Source organism: Drosophila serrata, unplaced genomic scaffold (assembly GCF_035046125.1).
Source record: "Drosophila serrata isolate PLE 108 unplaced genomic scaffold, ASM3504612v1 contig_382, whole genome shotgun sequence".
Lineage (NCBI taxonomy): Eukaryota > Metazoa > Arthropoda > Insecta > Diptera > Drosophilidae > Drosophila > Drosophila serrata.
In genome coordinates, this window is record NW_028257280.1 from 3671629 (window position 1) to 3690028 (window position 18400).

The 18400-nt window shown below is 39.1% G+C and overlaps 1 protein-coding gene across 5 annotated transcripts in view; it reads left to right on the plus strand.

The window, feature by feature from the left end:
- pum (pumilio) overlaps positions 1-18400 on the plus strand; it is a 209084-nt gene that overhangs the window by 152789 nt on the left and 37895 nt on the right. The window contains exon 11 of one of the 5 annotated variants that reach the window (XM_086840481.1): positions 14845-14886. The exons of the other annotated variants lie outside the window; for them this stretch is intronic. Within the exon in view, the coding sequence (XP_086696607.1) occupies positions 14845-14886 (42 nt within the window). The remainder of the gene's footprint in view (positions 1-14844; positions 14887-18400) is intronic. 5 annotated transcript variants of the gene reach the window in all.

The window sequence follows — 18400 nt, forward strand, 5'->3', positions numbered from 1 at the left end:
GGAAGGACGGCACTGAGAAAAACAGAAATTATAAAGGAATATAGTTCTTACATGTTGGTTTAGTAGTAAGGATTAATTCAATCTAGTTTTGGTTTATAATATGATATATAGGCGTTAAATCATATGAAAAACAAAGAGAACAAGAGATTGTTAATACAATGTAAAGTATTTCTTTCACGAAGGAATATTTGCCTGAGTTACTTAGTTAAATAATGATATGATATTATTATATAATATATTCAATTTAAGAGCTCAGTGTATGTAATATTCAGTGCGTTGTTACGCTTTTAGCTGGGTGCGTTCTGCGGGCATTTGACAATGTCCACTGGCCCATGGCACACACACACACAGGACCCGTGTGCAGGACACTCCCTGGGGTTTATTAGAAGTAATGACATGCAGCTTGTTAGCAGAAGAGCACCAAGACCACTAGGAGGACGACGACAACGATGGGGGAGCAGGTGGTTGATGTGGGAGGGAGGCAGGAATGAATGTTGGACATAGTTATTAACAGGAATATTGCTGCCCGAGGCCGATGGTGGTGGTGCCACATGCCGAACCTGAAACGCGCCTCCTCCATTTCCATAAACTCTGCAGGTGGAAATGGCTTCGGGGGCGAATCTCTCGAATTCCGAGTAAATTAAACATAACTGCCGCCCATAAACCCCAGCCCAAAGGAAGTATTTTCTAAGCACCGATACCTCTGATATTTTAGAGTGCTAAAGCTTATCCATGGCCAAACTGCATAAGGAATGTCTGAGTAAAGTTTTTGTTCGGTTTTCAGTTTTCTAAAAGTTGAAATATTCAGTGTTTTCAACGAAATAGTTCATTCGAATGAATTTAAATACGGTTTTGGGTGGAAAGTTTCAAATGCAAATCATGGAAAAGAGTTCTGAGAAATGTTTGAAGCTTAGAAAAAATATTAGGATTCATATTACGACTACGATAAGAGTAAGAAACATTTGTAGACCTTATTTTCTAATATATTTCTCTTGTTCTTAGAAGCAACATTTAAAATTATTCATTAAAATGAATATTTATACCTTACCTACCCCCCTCCTCATCCATCACATTCATTTTAATTGCCCTGAGAAGTTTTATTTACATTGAAGGCCCCCCTGGGAACTACTTTACCTACCTTTCTCCCCGCCTGTCTGTCGTCTCGCTTTTCATTTAATTATTTGTCTCTTTTGTTGTTGCCGCCACTTTTCCGGGGGGGCGCAATGAACCAAATGCGACTGAAAAAAGGTGAGTGAAGAAATTGCTGCGGGTCCTTAGCAAATATGTGCCATGCATCCCTCATTTTTCGGGGGAAGCCCACATTAAACGCTTCACACACACACACACAACACATTGGAGTGTGAGGCAGAAGGCAAACACAAAGAAAAAGCATTTTGTTTGTCAAATGTTTGTCATTTGTAAATGTCAAACGGCGGTCGAGCGAATTTTGCATATATGCGAGGACAGGAAAATGAAGTACAGTATACATTCTGAAGAGTGAAAAATGTAGCAGGAAGGGATCAAAAATAATCTAGGAATTTTAAAGTATTTAAAAGAGTGATTCAAAGTGCTTAATAATATATTCATTCTTCTGAAAAGTTGACAAAAGTCAAAGCCTACTTCAGGCTCCTTAAAAAATGTTTCTTAAATGAGAGAAAATTTTTATATTTTTCTCTCTTTGGTGAAATGATTTTCTATCGTTATTATTATCTATTTAAATCCAAAATCAATTAATATCCTTTATCAGGATCAATCCCTATATCATTCCTATCTCTTTTGCTAGTCCATCTCCAGGCAAAGTCAGTTCAGAAATGTTCTTTTAAGTTCTTGGCCCGCATATTCTTGGCCAGAGCAAAGTGGAGCATTTTGGGGACACAAAGTTTTGGGGAAATCGTGGTCTTAAATGGTAAGGGAATGTCACGGATCTTTCTCTCTTCCAGCCAGCAAATTATGAGACATATTTTTCGTGCTCACTGTCAGTGGGTTGGTTTGACTCACTCTCCCTTTGCTTCCATATAGAAATCTGACATTTAAATATTTACTTGCGTCAACTTGTGACATTTTACTCATTATACCAGGCGACTTGTAATGGGCTTTGGCATGGAGTTTGGGGTTTTTCGGTTTTCCGGGGCTTTGCCACTGAAATTCCACAGTCTCGGGGAAAACTTTTGTCAAGCTTCCCCTCTTTTCTTGAGCATTTTCATATTCATAAGCTTTGGCATAATTTTGACAGTTTTCCTTGGCCCCCGTCGCCGCGTCATGTTGGAATGTTTAGATTTATTTCCTCACTTTAGCCTGGCTGGAAGCTGTTCAAGTTGATTGGAGTTTCCGGTGGTGGTGGGGGGGGGGTTTGTCTTGGAAAATGAGGAAAAGCGAGGCTGGAGATGGCTTGACTGTTGTGGGCTCATTCATTTATCAATGCTTCCGGTGGATCATTGTTCTTGGTCGTCTGCAGATTCGCCTTGACAGATTGCTGTCTGTCTTTGTGCCTTCCTTGGCCTTTTTGCTTAGTTTTTCCCCCCACCAAACATTTTCCGCCCCCCTTTTCCTGCCCGCCTGCCTGTCTGTTGTCATTGGCCTTGGGGGCAGGTATAAATGCTGTTGTAAATGTATTTTTAAATGTAATAAGATTATTACGCAATTAGTATAACTTTTTGGAATTAGGGCGGGGCTGCAAAGTTGAGTGGAAAATGGGGAAAATTCAATGGGTGGGGGTGGGATGGCTTTGTTGGGTCGGTTGGTTTTCATTTGCCTGCGGGCAGGCTTTTAACTGCCTGGATTTAATAGCTAATTTATTTCCTTGATGCTTCTGTAATTATGTGTTTTGTTACAGAGAGAGAGAGAGAGAGAGTGGGATTTAGCTATGTCTACAGAGGATATTCGATAAGAGGAATAACAGGATAGGAGTCTACAGAATATACAAATAAAAGGGTATATTAGACTTATAACAAGAAAGAAATCGAGCTTCTGGAAGCCAAAGTTTTTATAACCTTGTTGTTTGCAATTGAAATATAGTATCGTTAAAGGAAATGGATAATAAGTAAACTTAAAATATTTGCATTCTTTTAAACCAATAATTTTCTTGATAAATCAAAGTTTAAAAAACTCATAACTAAGCCAAAAATGCATTAATTTTAATTCGGATAGCGGTCCTATGTTAGTTTTTATTAGGTAAATAAATCTGCGTACTCAATTTAAAGTTTCTAAAATTTTAAATTTTTATAAATTTTTGACAACTTTAACATCGTTAAAATCCACTTATAAAATTTGGAAAATGTTGAAAAAATTACATTTTTTCCGGACACAGCTAGATTGAATCGGCTGATGATGCTGATCAAGAATATATATGATTTATAGGGTCGAAAATGTTTCCATCAATGCATTTTAAGCTTCTGAATATTATTACAATACCCTGTAAGGGTATTAAAATGGTCTAAGAATCTAAGAATATATTCGATTATAATTTATAATTTTTAGCCCATACATTGCATTAAATAACCTCAGTTAAATTCAAAACAACACTATTTAATGGTTACAATATTTAATTTTACAAATGAATTCCACATTTAAATGGCATTTTTAATGCTCTCAACCGAAACCCTTTAAAACTTTAATGACTGTAATTTTGGGGTAGGCTACAGAAAATTTAACCAACAATTTTCTGCCATGTTTGGCAGCATGGTTCAGCTAACAGAAAGTCTTAATTAATTAAAAATATATACATATATATAAAGGGGAAATGAACCCCCAAACGAAAAACGAAATACACTCCTGAGTGTGTGTGTGTGCAACATGTAACATTTAGGGTCAAAAATATTATTTTGCATAATAGCTAAAGAGGAAGGAAGGAAGTCGATGAGTGAGCAGCATTTTCATTAATGCCCAGGCACGAACTTGACTTTCCTTTTTCCCCTCTATTCCAGTTGCAACGTCGCCCCTTTGAGCTTCATTCTCTATATTTTCTAGTTATTTTCCCCTCTCTACATGTATATTTTCATCTTTTGTTACAATTTTTGCCTACGTGCCTCTCACAAAAAGTGCTTAAGGGCTCAACAAACACAAAAAGTCAAGACATTTACACTGCACTTCAGAAACGGGTAGGAGCAGAGGTCCTTCCTGGTCCTGTCCCCTCTTCGTTTTGGGTTATTTCTCACTCCTGCCAAGTGTGTGTATGAGTGTGTGTGTGTGTGCTGGCAGGGCAAATGAACCTTAAAAACAAATCATTATTAAAGGCTCCATATCCTGGCGGCTCCATGTGCCCTCTAATTACGTAAAAAACTTTGCCATGTTGCAGCCAAGAAAGGAGCCATTTCTCAGTCCTATTTTCTTGTTTTTTGTCCTGAGGCAAATTTTAGTCAAACATAACGTCTCTCCATGAGCCGGAAAGTGAAATGCATGGCATGCAAAAAGGGGGCGTGTCTGCATTTGCGGCTCTGTTGATTCACCAACGGCAATTTTGTGCATTTTCCAGTGCGTGAGTGTAGGAGTGTGGAAAACTCTGCGTCTGTGTCTGTGTTTGTCTAACTTGTTGCAGCATTCGAGGCGCCAGTTGGCAAAGAAAGTAAAACAAAAAGTCCAAACTTGAACAATGTGAATAACTCTTGGAGCAGGACTAAAGCTATGGCTACACACAGCTACTTCTACTACCTTTTCAACTTTAGCCCGATTTTGCCGGGGTTTTCTCCGCTCTATGCCTCTATGCCAAGCTTTTCAAATTGTTTTTGATTGAAATTTAAACAAAAATGTGTTGCCTGCACTTGTCAACAACAACAACAAAAAACAAAGAAAATAACCCGAGCTAAACGCCTCTAAACATTAGAAGATGAAATTAATACAAAGAGTGAACGAAGTCTGGTATACACTTTCATATTTTCTTATTTAAAGTAAAAGAATTTTTAAATACCTCTAAATTCGTTCAGTAAAATATTTTATCAATTATAAACATATACAGATGATTAAACTTTGATTTTACTAGAAGAGTTCTATCAGTTCCCAGAAATAAAGACATAAAGCCTTGAAATGGTTAAAAGAATTGGACTTACTTTCTTTATTATTTTCTTATTTACTAAATAAATATAAACTATTTTATTAGAACTTTTTTTCCACAAAATCCTTCTTTAATTAATAGTAAATGTACCTTAATAAAATTAGAGTATTTCCCTGGTATTCGACCAGCCTTGGTTTCGGTTGCTTCTCCTGCGGGTTAAAAGGAAGTGAACGCACCTTTGTTGTGTCAGGTTTATGCAGTGCATGATGTGTGTACCTGGGTTGGTACATTCATTCTGTGTGTGTGTTCTTGTGTAAAGGAAAAGCTTATAAAGTGGCAAGGCAATATTGCCACATTGCCTGCTGCCGCCCCCAAAGTGAAAGAAAATAAAGAAAAACGAGCAGTGGTCATTTCTCTGGTACACCCTTTAGCTAAACACCAGCCTTTCTTTTCCCCCTTGACGATTTCACCCTTATGGCTGTTGAACATGAAAGCGAAATTCCTTTTATTAGACTTTATTGTTGTTGCTGTTAAGCATCTGCTTTCAATGAAATTGTTTTATCAAGTTGAACTTTTGTGAAATTATGTAAAATATGTTTTTGCGGTTCGTCTTCGCAGTTGAAAATTGTTTTGCATATATATCAAATGGGGAAAAGAAAAACTGGTGTAATTTTCTACTTGAGTTATTAAGCATTTATGTGCGTCTCTTCGGTTTTCCCCTCAGTTCACCTGTGGTTTTCCCGCTCTGAGCAATGCACCCCCCTGGTTTTGGCTTAATCCCTGGCAACTAGTTGAAAATCCCTGCACTGAAATCACTCGGTCGACCAGGAGAGCTTCCGGCTGAAGAGCATTGTGGAATCAGCCCAGGGCAGTGGTCAATCCCTACCCGTTCTCTCTTCCTGCCATTTTACCCGTTTTCCTACGCTTTTGGTAAAGAGCTTACAACTGGCAAAGCTCATCATCGTTGACCTCCTGCCACTGACAACATCATCATCATCAGTATTATTGCGGTGGATCCCAGCTCAAATCCAGGACCCCTTGCTCCTTGCTGCCATGATTAGATCCGATTTAGAACCGTTAAGCACTCAGAGGCAACAGTGGAAAATTAGTTATATTTAGGGAAAATATTTAATACAACAATAATGAGAGGAAATATGATATAATAAGTATATGTTAGAGATAATATTTATGTTTTAAACTATGGAATATCATATCAAGATCATATTTTCATGACAGATTTTACCATGATTAGATTTCAGTAACAAAGTAGCCTATGAAATCTCCAACAAACGCTTCAAATATTTATAAAAACATCTTTAAAATGTTAATTAACTTACTTATTGGGCTCGAAAGATATTAAGCTTCAAGGAGTAGCTGGAAAATTTCAATTTTATTTTTCCCTATAATGACCTGTTCCTTTTTAAATCATTTCAATGTCCCTTTTTTCTCCTCCGTACAAACACACTTAATTCAATTGAGAGATTTTCCGAAACATTCGCACCATTCCATTCAATTGGCTGGCCCATTGTTTGTCGGGGAAATGTTAAATACTTTCGCTGCCAAATGAACAAGTTGGGGCCATTGAAATCAAATGAGTCATGCGAGTTTTTCCACGGGAGGTGGGGGGAAAACCAGAGGGAAGCACAATTTTCTATAGGCGGGGACGCTTGAAACAATAAATAAATGTGAAATCGACCCTGACAGAGGCAGCAGCAGCGGGAGTCGGTGTAAAATGAAGCTACTGAACTTCTGGGTTCTGGTTTCTGGTCAACTGAACCGAGGAGTCCTCGTCCCGTCTCTTTTCCTTTAGGTATTGCCCTCTCTTTCCAGTCTTTTTTCACTTGCAGACGACTATTCATAACACAAAGACCATGGCCGCTGAAGGTCGCCATGAGATTCAGGACCACACCATCGCCGTCATCATCATCATTCTGCGGTGGTCTCTATATTTCCGTCTCTTTCACCACCATTCTTACTGTCTCTTTCTGGCAGCAGTTGTGTGTCCTTTTCTGCCGGACGTTGGCAGCCGTTTTGCATTGTTTTTGGCCATTCGTTTGGCGTCATTCGCCATTTGCCATTGTTACTCCTCTTTCTCCCATACAACTGGAGAGTCCATCCTCCATCTCTCTCTCTCTGATTTCTCTCTCTCTCTCTCTCTCATTCTTTTGGTTTTGTTTGCTCAGCCATTGAGTTGATGATTTCCGTATGCATAGCCCATTTTATGCACAACTTCCGGAAATTTTCATTGCGGTCCTGCACAACGGATGTTCGCAGAGGAAGTGAGTGAAAGAGTGAGATGGAAATTGAGTTGAAGGGAAATATTGTATTTAGCAGCTCTAGAACAGGGTTTTAAATGATTTAACTTTTTTTGTTAATATTATAAGCCATTTAAATTCTCTTTACTCGATGCATATAACTATAATTGGTTTGTTTATAATATACTGCAAATTATTCATGAGATTTCACATAGTTTTTATGTTAAAAAGTTAAAAGTTTTTACCATATTTAAAAAAAAGCATTATTTGCAATTTGTCGCTTGAAAAAACTGAAATCTTTACAGTTCTTTTTGTTGAAAAATATTTTGCAAAGGCAATTGAATATTTTGTAAATAAACATTTCCTGTGAATTGTGGCTTGCAAAAAAATAACACTGATACCATTTATATGCTTTTGTGGAAAATATTTAGCGAATGCAATTCAATTTGGTGCTGATATTTTAAATATTCATCAAATATGCACCGGACAGCCGGCAGAAGCAGAAACCAAAAATGAATTTGTATTTATATGCAGGCGGGCAGTGAGGAGGGCAGAGGGTGAAAATCCTGGCCAGCGAAAGCTAAAAATTAATAATGTGCCAAAAAGTGTGCTACAGTTTTTGACATGGCCCACCCAGCATTCCCAGCATCCTGCATTCCCAGCATCCCGCAACCCGGCTGTGCCACCGGATATGGAGATTACGTAACCGCATTTCCGGCTGCCGCTTGGCCAAAATGGCGACTCGCTGGATAAAGAGAAATGGGAGCAGGAAACGAAACAGGAACAGCAACAGCAGGCCACACCTGACACTGACGTTTATGCTCAGTCAGGCGCCTAACTGTGTGCCAACTGCCGCCCCGCCTCCTAGGAGCATCCTTCTGTAACGCAACCTGCCTCCGCCTCCCCCTTGCAGGACTTTAGCCCTGCTCTCTTCCTCCCCCTTAGGTGCATACACATTCGCAATTGCTTTGCGGTCGAGTCGGTTTACACAAAATGCGCTTTTGTGGTTTTTGGCATCAGTTCGAACGGCGGCAAGACGACGGAGTTGGACCAAGCTTTCGCTGTTTTTGATAGAGCCACCGCAGGATGCACCCCTGTACGGAAGAGCATTGAACGGAAAGGACTCAAGTCCCATCAATATGTTGTAAATTTGATTTTTATAGGCCTGAGATCTGGAGTGGGAAGTCTTTAATCAAGTAAAATAAGATGTGCAAAAGGTGTGAAAGGTAAACCACAAACAGGTTTCCATAAACCCAAAAAGGATAAAAGCCAAATGGACTAAAATATCTTAAACTCCATGACATACCCTTTTTCTTAAATCTTTAATTTATCTAAAAATTGATTGCCTGTCATGGGCAACTCTTTTCGGCCTGTATTATGGCCATAATCTTTCTGCTTTCTTCAAGAAAATTCCCATTTTCATTCTTATTTCCATTCCTCCCCCTATTAGACTAGCTTTAGACTGGTGTTTTTGTCTGTTTTGCAAGGCATCCCATTCACCTTTTCCTGGGGGAGGGGTCCCACAAAAGCGTCTCCAACTGGCTGGTTAAGATTCCGCCTCTGCTCGTAGACTTTATCCTGCTGCGCTTGGCATTGTCCTGTGAGCTATTGTTGCTGTTTCTTGCCTCGTAGTATTATCATCAAGCTGTCATGTTAAATGACATTTGCCATATTTCATATACATACACCGAACAATATGAATAATATTGTATTGTGTACAAAAAAAAAGAAGAAAAAGAATTTGCTGTCCAAGGGGGATGAGAGGTGCGCACATCCATCCTGCTTCCTTTGACCATAGAAAATGAGCCATGTGAACTGTTGCGGCTGTTATAGACATAGTCCAACTAGACTGAAAGCGGCTCAAAAGCAGCAAACTCCTTTTTTTGCGCTCTCCCCTGTCACTCTATCTCTATCCCTTTCTAGTCCGCTTTTGTTGTTGTCGCCATTGTATCCGGGTGAATCCTGTTGTCCTGTCTCCGTTTGTGGCATGTGACAGCCATCTCTGTCTCTCTGTCTCTGTACTATCTCCTGGTAGTCTCTTGCTTTTGATATTTATTTTCCATTTACATGCATTTCATCATTTTGTCGTTTGTCGCTTGCCTGCTTAAAAGTTTAATTGTCCTGCGATTTAGTCTAGGACGAAGGGAGTTCTTATCTTGAGTCCCAAATACCCGAGACTCCCATTGCTTCCATTATGTATAACTTTTCCATTCAGCTGTCAGGTACAGAGAACTATTTGAATTCCTTGGGATATACAGTGAGCACTCGTCATTAAAAACCAATAAAAATTCAGAATCATTATATATCTTTGAGGGATTTTAATAGATAGTACTTTTAGAACTTACAACATTTCACTTTCTAGAACTTAAATTGTCTATATATATATTCCCAGCTCCCCTTTTGTCATAGCTTCCTGGAAAAAGGCAATTAACTATGCTCACATCCCCGTAAACTTGTGTTCAGATCTCTCAGCATCTTGGGCAAAACTATATTGGAATTTTTAAGCCGGATATTAACAAAATGCCCCATACCGATTGATGGTTGGCCCATAAAATAATTGCTGCATACTTTGCGGACCCTCAGACCCTTGGGGAAGAAACCAAAAAACATCAAAAGTTCCGTCAAACTCTCCTGCTCCATCTTTTCCCAGCCAGTAAACGCTTTCACTTTGCATACTTTTGGGAACACGTAAAAGGCACAAAAACCGCCAAGACAAGGACGATGCCGTTGCCACTAAAGATGAAGATGAAGGAGATGGCGATGGAGATGAAAATAAGAAAATGCCGCCACCACAGCAGCAGCAGCCTCACGCCAAATTAGGTTAAGAAATTGCCCGAAGGTGGTGCTCTGCCATCTGTCTTTGCCTCCCAACTCCCCCCCGCTTTTCCCAGCATTTCCTCGCTTTTCTTGCCTTCGCTTCACACTATGTTTTATGCACAAAGTGGAAGCGCGGGCATAAAATGAAATAAATTCCAGGAGGTAGGGGACACATTTCTATTTGAAATTGACAGCTCACTCTCTTCTGGTCTCTGTTCTGGCTGTAAAGATGTTCTTCAAATGAAAAGAAGGAAAGTACATCTAGTTTGTATCTGAGTTGGTGGCTTAGCCTTTCAGTGGAATTTTTTCAGGACTAAATTTTACCTAGAGTATTAGGCCTAAAAGGAAATTTTCAAGTCAAAAGGAAAGTAATACCTTGGAAAGAAAAGTGGTTGGATCTAAGAAAAAATTTCTGGAATTTTAATAGTTATTTTAGGGGAATCTCAAATCACATAAATTAGTTTCTTTTTGCCAAAAAGATGTTATACATATAAGCTGATACAATTGCTAACGTCCTAGTCTTTAAATAAATTTAAATTGTGGCTTAAAAGCTTACTAAAATTGCATTCAAATGTCATACTTTGAGCAGCTTTTTAAATTGATTTGTATATTTTATAGTTTTATATTCTATAGTGTCGTTTTCTTTCTATTATCAAGTTAACCCTTCGGTAGTCTGAACTTTAAAATCGATCTCTTTGGGTTTTCACTTGAATCGTTCCAGACCACAGCCTACATTTTCTTATCCCCTGAATTGTTGGTTTTTGCTCTTCTACCTTCGAGAGAAGTTTTTGCTCCCCGTGTGCTTTTCGTTTTTCTTTTTCTTACTTTGGCTTAGCTGCCAAAGCAACAGCCGCCAAATGTAATTATCAAAAAGTTTCCACTATTTTCCGCAAAAGGTAGAAAACTCCCAACAAAAAAAAAGAAGAAAAACCTGCGAGGATAGAAGCTATTTGGTGGCCAGGTGAGGAAGGTAGCTAGCTGTAGCTTAAGGAGAAATGTCAGCCTCAGGCTTGCGGCTTGTTATTCTGTTTGTGTCTGCCAGACGCGAGAGGGCACAAGAAAGCACAACAAAAAAATAAAAATGAAAATAAATAAAAATAAAAAGTAGAAAATTAAATTCGTTTCAACTGCAGACGTCGTTGCTCAGTCTTTTTGCCCTCCATCCAAGTTTCTTTCATGATGCCACTGCTTCTGCTTTTTGCCATGGCAATTTGTTCTTCTTTCGTATTTTGAGAGATTTGCCACAGGGATCCTGTCTTGTTTGCCTATTTATTACAATTTAATGTCAATTCGGGACAAGAGGCAGTGGCGGCGGCGGCTTATTAATCTGTCATGCAAAATTACTGCGACATGGAATTTGTAGATTGCGTCAAAAAGCGATGAGAGCGCCGACACATTCGGATGAGTAATTCCGGGGACAAAGACCTATTTTTCCCCTTTGCTATCTGGGTTTCTTGCCTTAAAAATAAACAATCAATTTCCAATTTACCAATAAAATTGTCTTGTCCTTGTTGATGCTTTTAACAAAACGAATAACAAAATAATTGCCAACAGAGAGCACTGAATGTGGCCAAGGAAAATGTCAGCGCCGAGTTGAAATCCTCAATAGTGATAAAAATAACAAAATAAAGCCAAAAGGGAAAGGGAGAGGGAGAGGGCGAGGGAGGGAAAAACAAATAAAACTAAAATGCAAAACAAATGGAAAATGGTTGGGAAATAACAAAATAAAAAAAAATGAAAATGTAAACGAAGTTCGAAAAAAGCAAATGAAATTGAAATGAATATTTTGTGATATTTTACCAATGCAAGAGCGCAGTAAGGCACAGGCTGAATGTCGTTGTTGCATTGTTAAATATTCATGTCAGGGAATATGGTATTTTATTTATACACATTCCATATATATATATATTTACAGGAATACATAAACATGTACACAAATGTATATAAAAGCTAGTATATATACTTGTTCAAAAGGGGTTCTAACCAAATACGCGGCAACATGTGTGATTCAACTGAGTCCTGCAACCATTTTCCATTTCCACCTACTCTCGCTCTTCTCTCTCTCTCTCTCTCTCTCTCTCTCTGAGTTTTCTTTTTTATTATTTCTTTTTCTTTTTCAGCCATTGCCTTGCATATTTGAGCTGAAATCTTTCCACTCCTTTCACAATCATCCTTGAGGTGTTTTCAAGGCTCGTTTGTCCGCTTGGGCATGATTTTTAAATATTTTATAACCATTTCTTCTCAGGTTTTCTTTTTTTTGTGTCCTATGAAAATGAAAATGATGGTGCGTGACCCTTTCCCCCTTTCGATTTTTACATTCCCTTCCCTCTGTTGTGGAAATTGGTGGAGTGAGCTCCTTAAGTGTTTGGACAGGTTGGCGTCAAAGTTAAATGATGCATGGCAAAGGCTTCTAGGGAGACATTTATGAAATGTAATTCAGCTGACTTGAAGCGTGGCCCAAGGAAAAGTTGTGGTGCAAAGCAATCCCTCAAAGAAAATGCTTACATTTAAAAGGAAAATCAAGGGAATGAAGTCGGGAAATCAACAATTATTCCCACATAACATTGCAAACTTTTCGATACTTTGATTAAATAGTTTATAGCTTCACATGCAAATAATTTAAAATTATTCCATATAGAAATATTATGGATTATCCCCCAATATTTTCCAGTGCATTCATCCTTCTACCCCCTTTTTTTTTATTTGTAAAGAGCAACCAAACTCAACTCAAAATTCACTTAACGATTGGCAATTTGCGTATGCCATGCATCGACACTTGGCCTCAGTCTCCTCAGACTCATTTTTCGCCATAGTAACCCAACAACGAAATGAAGGAAGGTGGAGAAAATGAGGCTGAGGCTGAGGCTGGGTGTGGAAAAGCCACGTGGATGGGTGGGGAAAATCCTGTTAGCAACCGCTGTGAACACAACTCGAGGCAGCTTCCTGCCAGCCTGGTTTGGTTCTCGGCTTGGTTGTTGTGTTATCGCTTATGTTGTCTCTTACGGTCTGTTGCATTTTGTACAAATTTGCGCCGCAGGTCCACAAATTTGTGCAACGAAGCGTTCCTCCCGTCGTCGTCGTCGTCGTTGTCCTTCCCCCCTTCACACTCAAACTCTCAGGATCAGAGGTGAGGGAGGTAAAACTTTTCTAATAATTTTCCCCTGCTTTACGTCTGATTTCTTTTTCCCACCCAAAAAAAAACAACTTCGTATCTCACAAGTTCCAAGTGTTGCTAGGCTTTTTCGCCTAATGTCATTTGAGTTTGATTCGGGTTCAAGTTCGAGTGGCCAAAAATAATTGCCCTTAATTTCGGTCGTCGGGGGAAAGTTTGTGACCAGTTTTGGGATAAGCCATATGCTCAAAGGGAAATCAAGGGAAAATCCTCAATAAAAATTACCAATATTTACTTTACAAAATGACAGGCGGGGCCTCCTTGTCCTGGCAAATCCCTTGTCAACTTTGCTACTTAATAAAATATGAGTGCCAAAGCGGAGGAGGACAGGACAAACACGGACGAAATATCCAAGGACGTGCCACTAATGGCGAACCAGGGCTCAAGTGCCACGGCGAAAGGCAAAGCAAAAGGAGCCGAAGCTAAAGCAAAAAAAAGGAGCGGGGTCAGGAAAAGGGATAAAGAAATAAATAGAAAATGCAAATAGAAGGCAATACATTTGCCAGACTCCTCAGAGATATAGCCCAGGCAGTCACTGCTGTTTGCCATGTCCTTTCGATGAGGTTGCCTTGTAAAAATGACATTTCCATCGTGTCCTTCAGGAGATGGAGTAGGAGCTGAAGCAGGAGCAGCTCTCAAGGACATCATGCGTCTCACATAAACTGTTGATTTTTATCGAGGTTCGTGAGACGACCAAGCTGAATGTCAGATATAGTTACACTGAGGAGAAAGTAAAGGTTTATTAGAGACTCTTAAAGAATTAAATCTGCTGAAGCTATGATTTAAATATTAATGCTTATAATAAGGTATTCCCTGTTTCTTTCCGTGAAGTCCTGCTTAGGTCACAGGTGTGATTCTGACTCATCCTAACTTCCACATCCCTCCAGATCCTGTTTTCCTCCTCTCCTTTGGGAGGTCAGTCTCTCCATCAGGGTTTCCTTTGACACATGTCAAAGTCTGACCATTTGCAAGACCCGCAAGGTCGCCAAAGCAGAGCCACCTTCTTTTTTTTTGTGGCTTGGCATTAGTGTCGAAATTATGGCTCTTATATGGCCTCCCCCCCGACCGCAGTTGCCAATAGTTTTATGTTCTTCATCCTTCTCGGAAAAGCAGTCTTTCCCCCTCAGAGCCTTTGTGTGTGCATTTTACGACTAAATACAATTTGAACGCCATTTCCACAGCTCACCCCCAAGTCCCTTACTCTCTTGGTGACTTTGTTGCCGTGTTATTATATGCTTTGGCTAATGTTTATGTATGTTATCCCAGGAGGCAAAAATATAGAGTTAAAATGAATTTATGTAAGAGTTTCTTTCCCCCTTGTTGAGGGGAAAATACACATTTCACTTTGTTTAACAATTAAAAAGGGAAAACTAGCAGGCTTTACAAAGGCATCAACAAGGGGCTACAGTTGTGCTTTGATTTCTATTAAGAGGAGAAATTATAATTAGAAAGCATTGTATAGATGGAGATCAGTATTTCCCTAACTGTTTGATTTATGCAAGTCTTTATTAAAGTCTTTTTATTAATTTATAAATAATATTCCCTTTATTTTAACTATCTACATTACCTTGAATCCATTTTAATTATTGATTTATTCTCTTATCTCTTTCCAGGTAAGTGACGATGTGCTATCGCTTGCTTTTAATCACAACCAAGTAAGATTTGTTTTTTGTTTATTATCGTTTTTATTTTATGGTCTAAGGGGGCATGCAAAACTCACACCTCAAATGCAGCTCTATTTGTATGTGAGCTTGGAGGGGTTTAGCTTCATAAATCAATCAAAGATCGGAGATCCCAGGGAATCATCGACTTACTGGTTGTGGTTGTGGTGGGGTTCTGGAACAACACAGCCATTGACGGTACGAGATTTGCAACATTTCCGGCGCATGACGCAAAGCAGTTAATTTGTCAAATGTCTGCACTTTATCACCCATATCTGTCCATTGGTCCCCTGATCCCCTGATGCCTCCTGCATTCCGCATCCTGCCTCTGGGCCAGGGCCGCCGTGAAAACGCATTACGCACTCAGACATTTTCGGGGGCCTGGCCTCCTCGTATTCGTACTCGTATCTCTGTGAAATGTTGAGCCAAAGTGCAATCAGTGCAGTGGCGCATTTCCCACCGGAGCCGGAGCCGGACCCGGAGCTCCAGACAGACGATGAAAATATCAGGCCCCTCTCCGGGAAACCCCTTCTCTGCAAAACTGAACCGCAGCCCAGCCTGAAACCAACTCGAAACCTGCTATGTGGCAATCCTCTGCATTGTCAGTTGGCCTCCCGAGCGGGGCCGGGAGAGCTGGAAAACTGTTAGAAAAACTCTGGCCCTCTCACTCTCGCGCTGGGAAAGCAATTTAAAGTTGCATCCATAACATCACAAACGGCAACAAACAACAACAAAACATGAGGATGGGCCATCGGCCTGGGGAAATTTCACTGGCTAATGTTATCCCCAGCAGCAGCCGGTTCCCAAATGTCCTTTCGCAGTCAACAGGCCGTCAGAGTCAGACTTGGAATCGGCATCTATTTGGCTAGCATGCACTGGGAGAAATTAATGATACATTTTTCCATTTATGAATTCATACATTTAAATGAATAAATTAACTTGAAATTCAAAGTTTAAAAATCTCATAACTAAGCCAAAAAATCATTAATTTTAATTCGGAAAGCGGTTCTATGTTAGTTTTTAATAGGTGAATAAATCTGCATACTCAATTTAAAATGTAAAAAAATTGAATTTTTTCTCCAAATTTTTGACAATTTTAACGATGTAACCCCTTATAAAATATTGAAAAAATTAAATTTTTGTCGGACATGTCTAGATCGATTCTGTTTTTAATGCTGATCCAGAATATATATGATTTATAGGGTCGGAAATGACTCCTTCACTGCGTTTGAAGCTTCTGACTAAATAATATAATACCTTAAATGGGTATACGAATACCCGTATAATATCCCGACAATTATAGATCTCTTAGTTCTCAAATCCTCTTTCTGTGACCAAAAATAATATTTAATACAACTTCTTTTACAAAACCATTAACTGAAAAGTAATTTCTTGTAACAAATTTACAAATATCAGATGATTTTTCCCAGTGTTAAGTGCAGGCAGGATCCAAAAATCGTCGGACAAAATCGTAATTAGAAAAGTGCTTGCTTGATAACTCACTTTTCGGTTTCTGCATTGACCAAAAAGGGATGAGCATTGAGGGTTTCCAGGATTCCTCTGGACTCTGTACCCTATCCCCCCTAACGCTTCCCTGTGTAACCATTTAATAGCTTTCGAAATCAGTCATTAGAGGCGAGTGCACGTGGAGATGAAGACACTGCTGCAATAAAATTAACACAAAAATTCTATTAGCCTGGTTACACTAATTGGCCTGCAAATTGGCCAGTAAATTCCTTACTGGGAATCATCTCCCATTTATTCCTTATACAAGCACCACCATAAACTTTGGCTCTGCACCAAAAATAGAAACTAAATGGTTATACAAAAAATGTCATCAAAATGTCATTACGTGGGTGGCCGACAACATATGCCCTCGATTTTGCATTTTTTAGTCTTTCTACTCGTTTTTTTTGTTGTGTGGCTGTTGTGACAGCAATTTAAGGACCTGCATTCTAAATTTAAACAGAAATGTACATTTCTCATTGTTGGGTGGGTCGGCGGGGGGCAAACCATAATAAAAGGGCATTTGCCACCCGTCACCCTCATAGTTATTATGCAAATGAATTGCGGCTGGTAACCCATATGGAGTCTAAAAAATTACCATTTTATGCAACAGCCTGCACATAATTTGGCAAACAAATGGAAAAATGGGGAAAAACTAACCCTATAAGGAAAAGGTCCAAGTTATTCAGAGATCAGCCAAAAGTATATTTTGGATAATTAAAATTAATCTTTAAATTGCAAAGAATGCTCAACTAGTTATCTTCCTTTTAATAATTCTGAGTCAAATTTAAAGATAATAAATTTATTAATGTCTAATATTAATGTTTAATATGAACTAAAGAACTCTGTAGTTTCTAAATATTTTGACAGGTGAGCGTACAAATTAAAGCTCAGCCCGACGACAGTGAAAATGAACGCCAAAACAAAGCAGGCAGAAGTGCCCCCAAAAATTAAAAGAGGAGAAAAGGACACAAGTAGAACCACAACGTAGCCCGGGTCTTTGGTCCTTTGTGCCATGTTGTATGCTTTTTTGGTCAGTGTGGTGGGCATTTTGTCAACGGAGAACCACACCAGCAGCAGCAGCGGCACCGACAATGATAGCCATGCAAAACATGGTCGGTGGTAGGATAGTAGGATGGGAAGAGGCATCTCCTGATGCCAGGATATAGGAGGGTTTCGCAGGACTGCTGTTCTGCTGGGATAGTGAATGTTAGATGGTTAGGTGGACGCGTGGGCGTGTTTCGTGCACTGGATGCAGTTGTGGTGTCCTCTAATGACAACCACACGTCATCAGTGCTGTTCCCTTTTCCCTGCTTTTCCGCAACAACAACAACAACAGCAATGTCAACGCTGTCATTGTCGCCAACGCCCCAATCTGACACGCCCACACATGTGGGTGGAGAGATGCCTGGATGCAGCTTCTATATATGTATGTGTCATTCTTTGTAGACAGTTGTGGTCAGAATAATAATCTATCTAGTAAAATCTAGTTATAATTGTCTTAAAGGAACAAAAAGGAAATACACAGTTCTTAATGCAAAAAAGATTGCCTACTTTGTGGCGCCGGCATACAAAAAGATTTCGAAGGATAATCAATCTCTTTTGAGGCTCAAATTATTATCAGAATGTTTTAAAAGTGTGTAACTAGTTAGAACTTACAAATACAAATCTATTTCTGCTTTATAAAATAAGTATTTACTTCATTTTATTCGTCTAAAGACTAGAAAAAAGTGCTTCAAGCTTTAAAGATTTGCCTTTATAATTACATTTCGTTAATATATATATCCTTATACCTATTTATTTCCAAAGTTTTTACCCAAAATAAATCCATTAGGTATTTATTCTTTTTTAAATCCTTCCCCCCTCTCTAGTTTTTCTTTGTTCTATTATTCTGAGCGTAATTGTGAATGCAGGACATGTATCATTGGCATGCAAATTTTTTAAGCGATGGCTGTCGCTGTAGCTCCATCGCCATCCACTATCATCATTATCATTATCATTA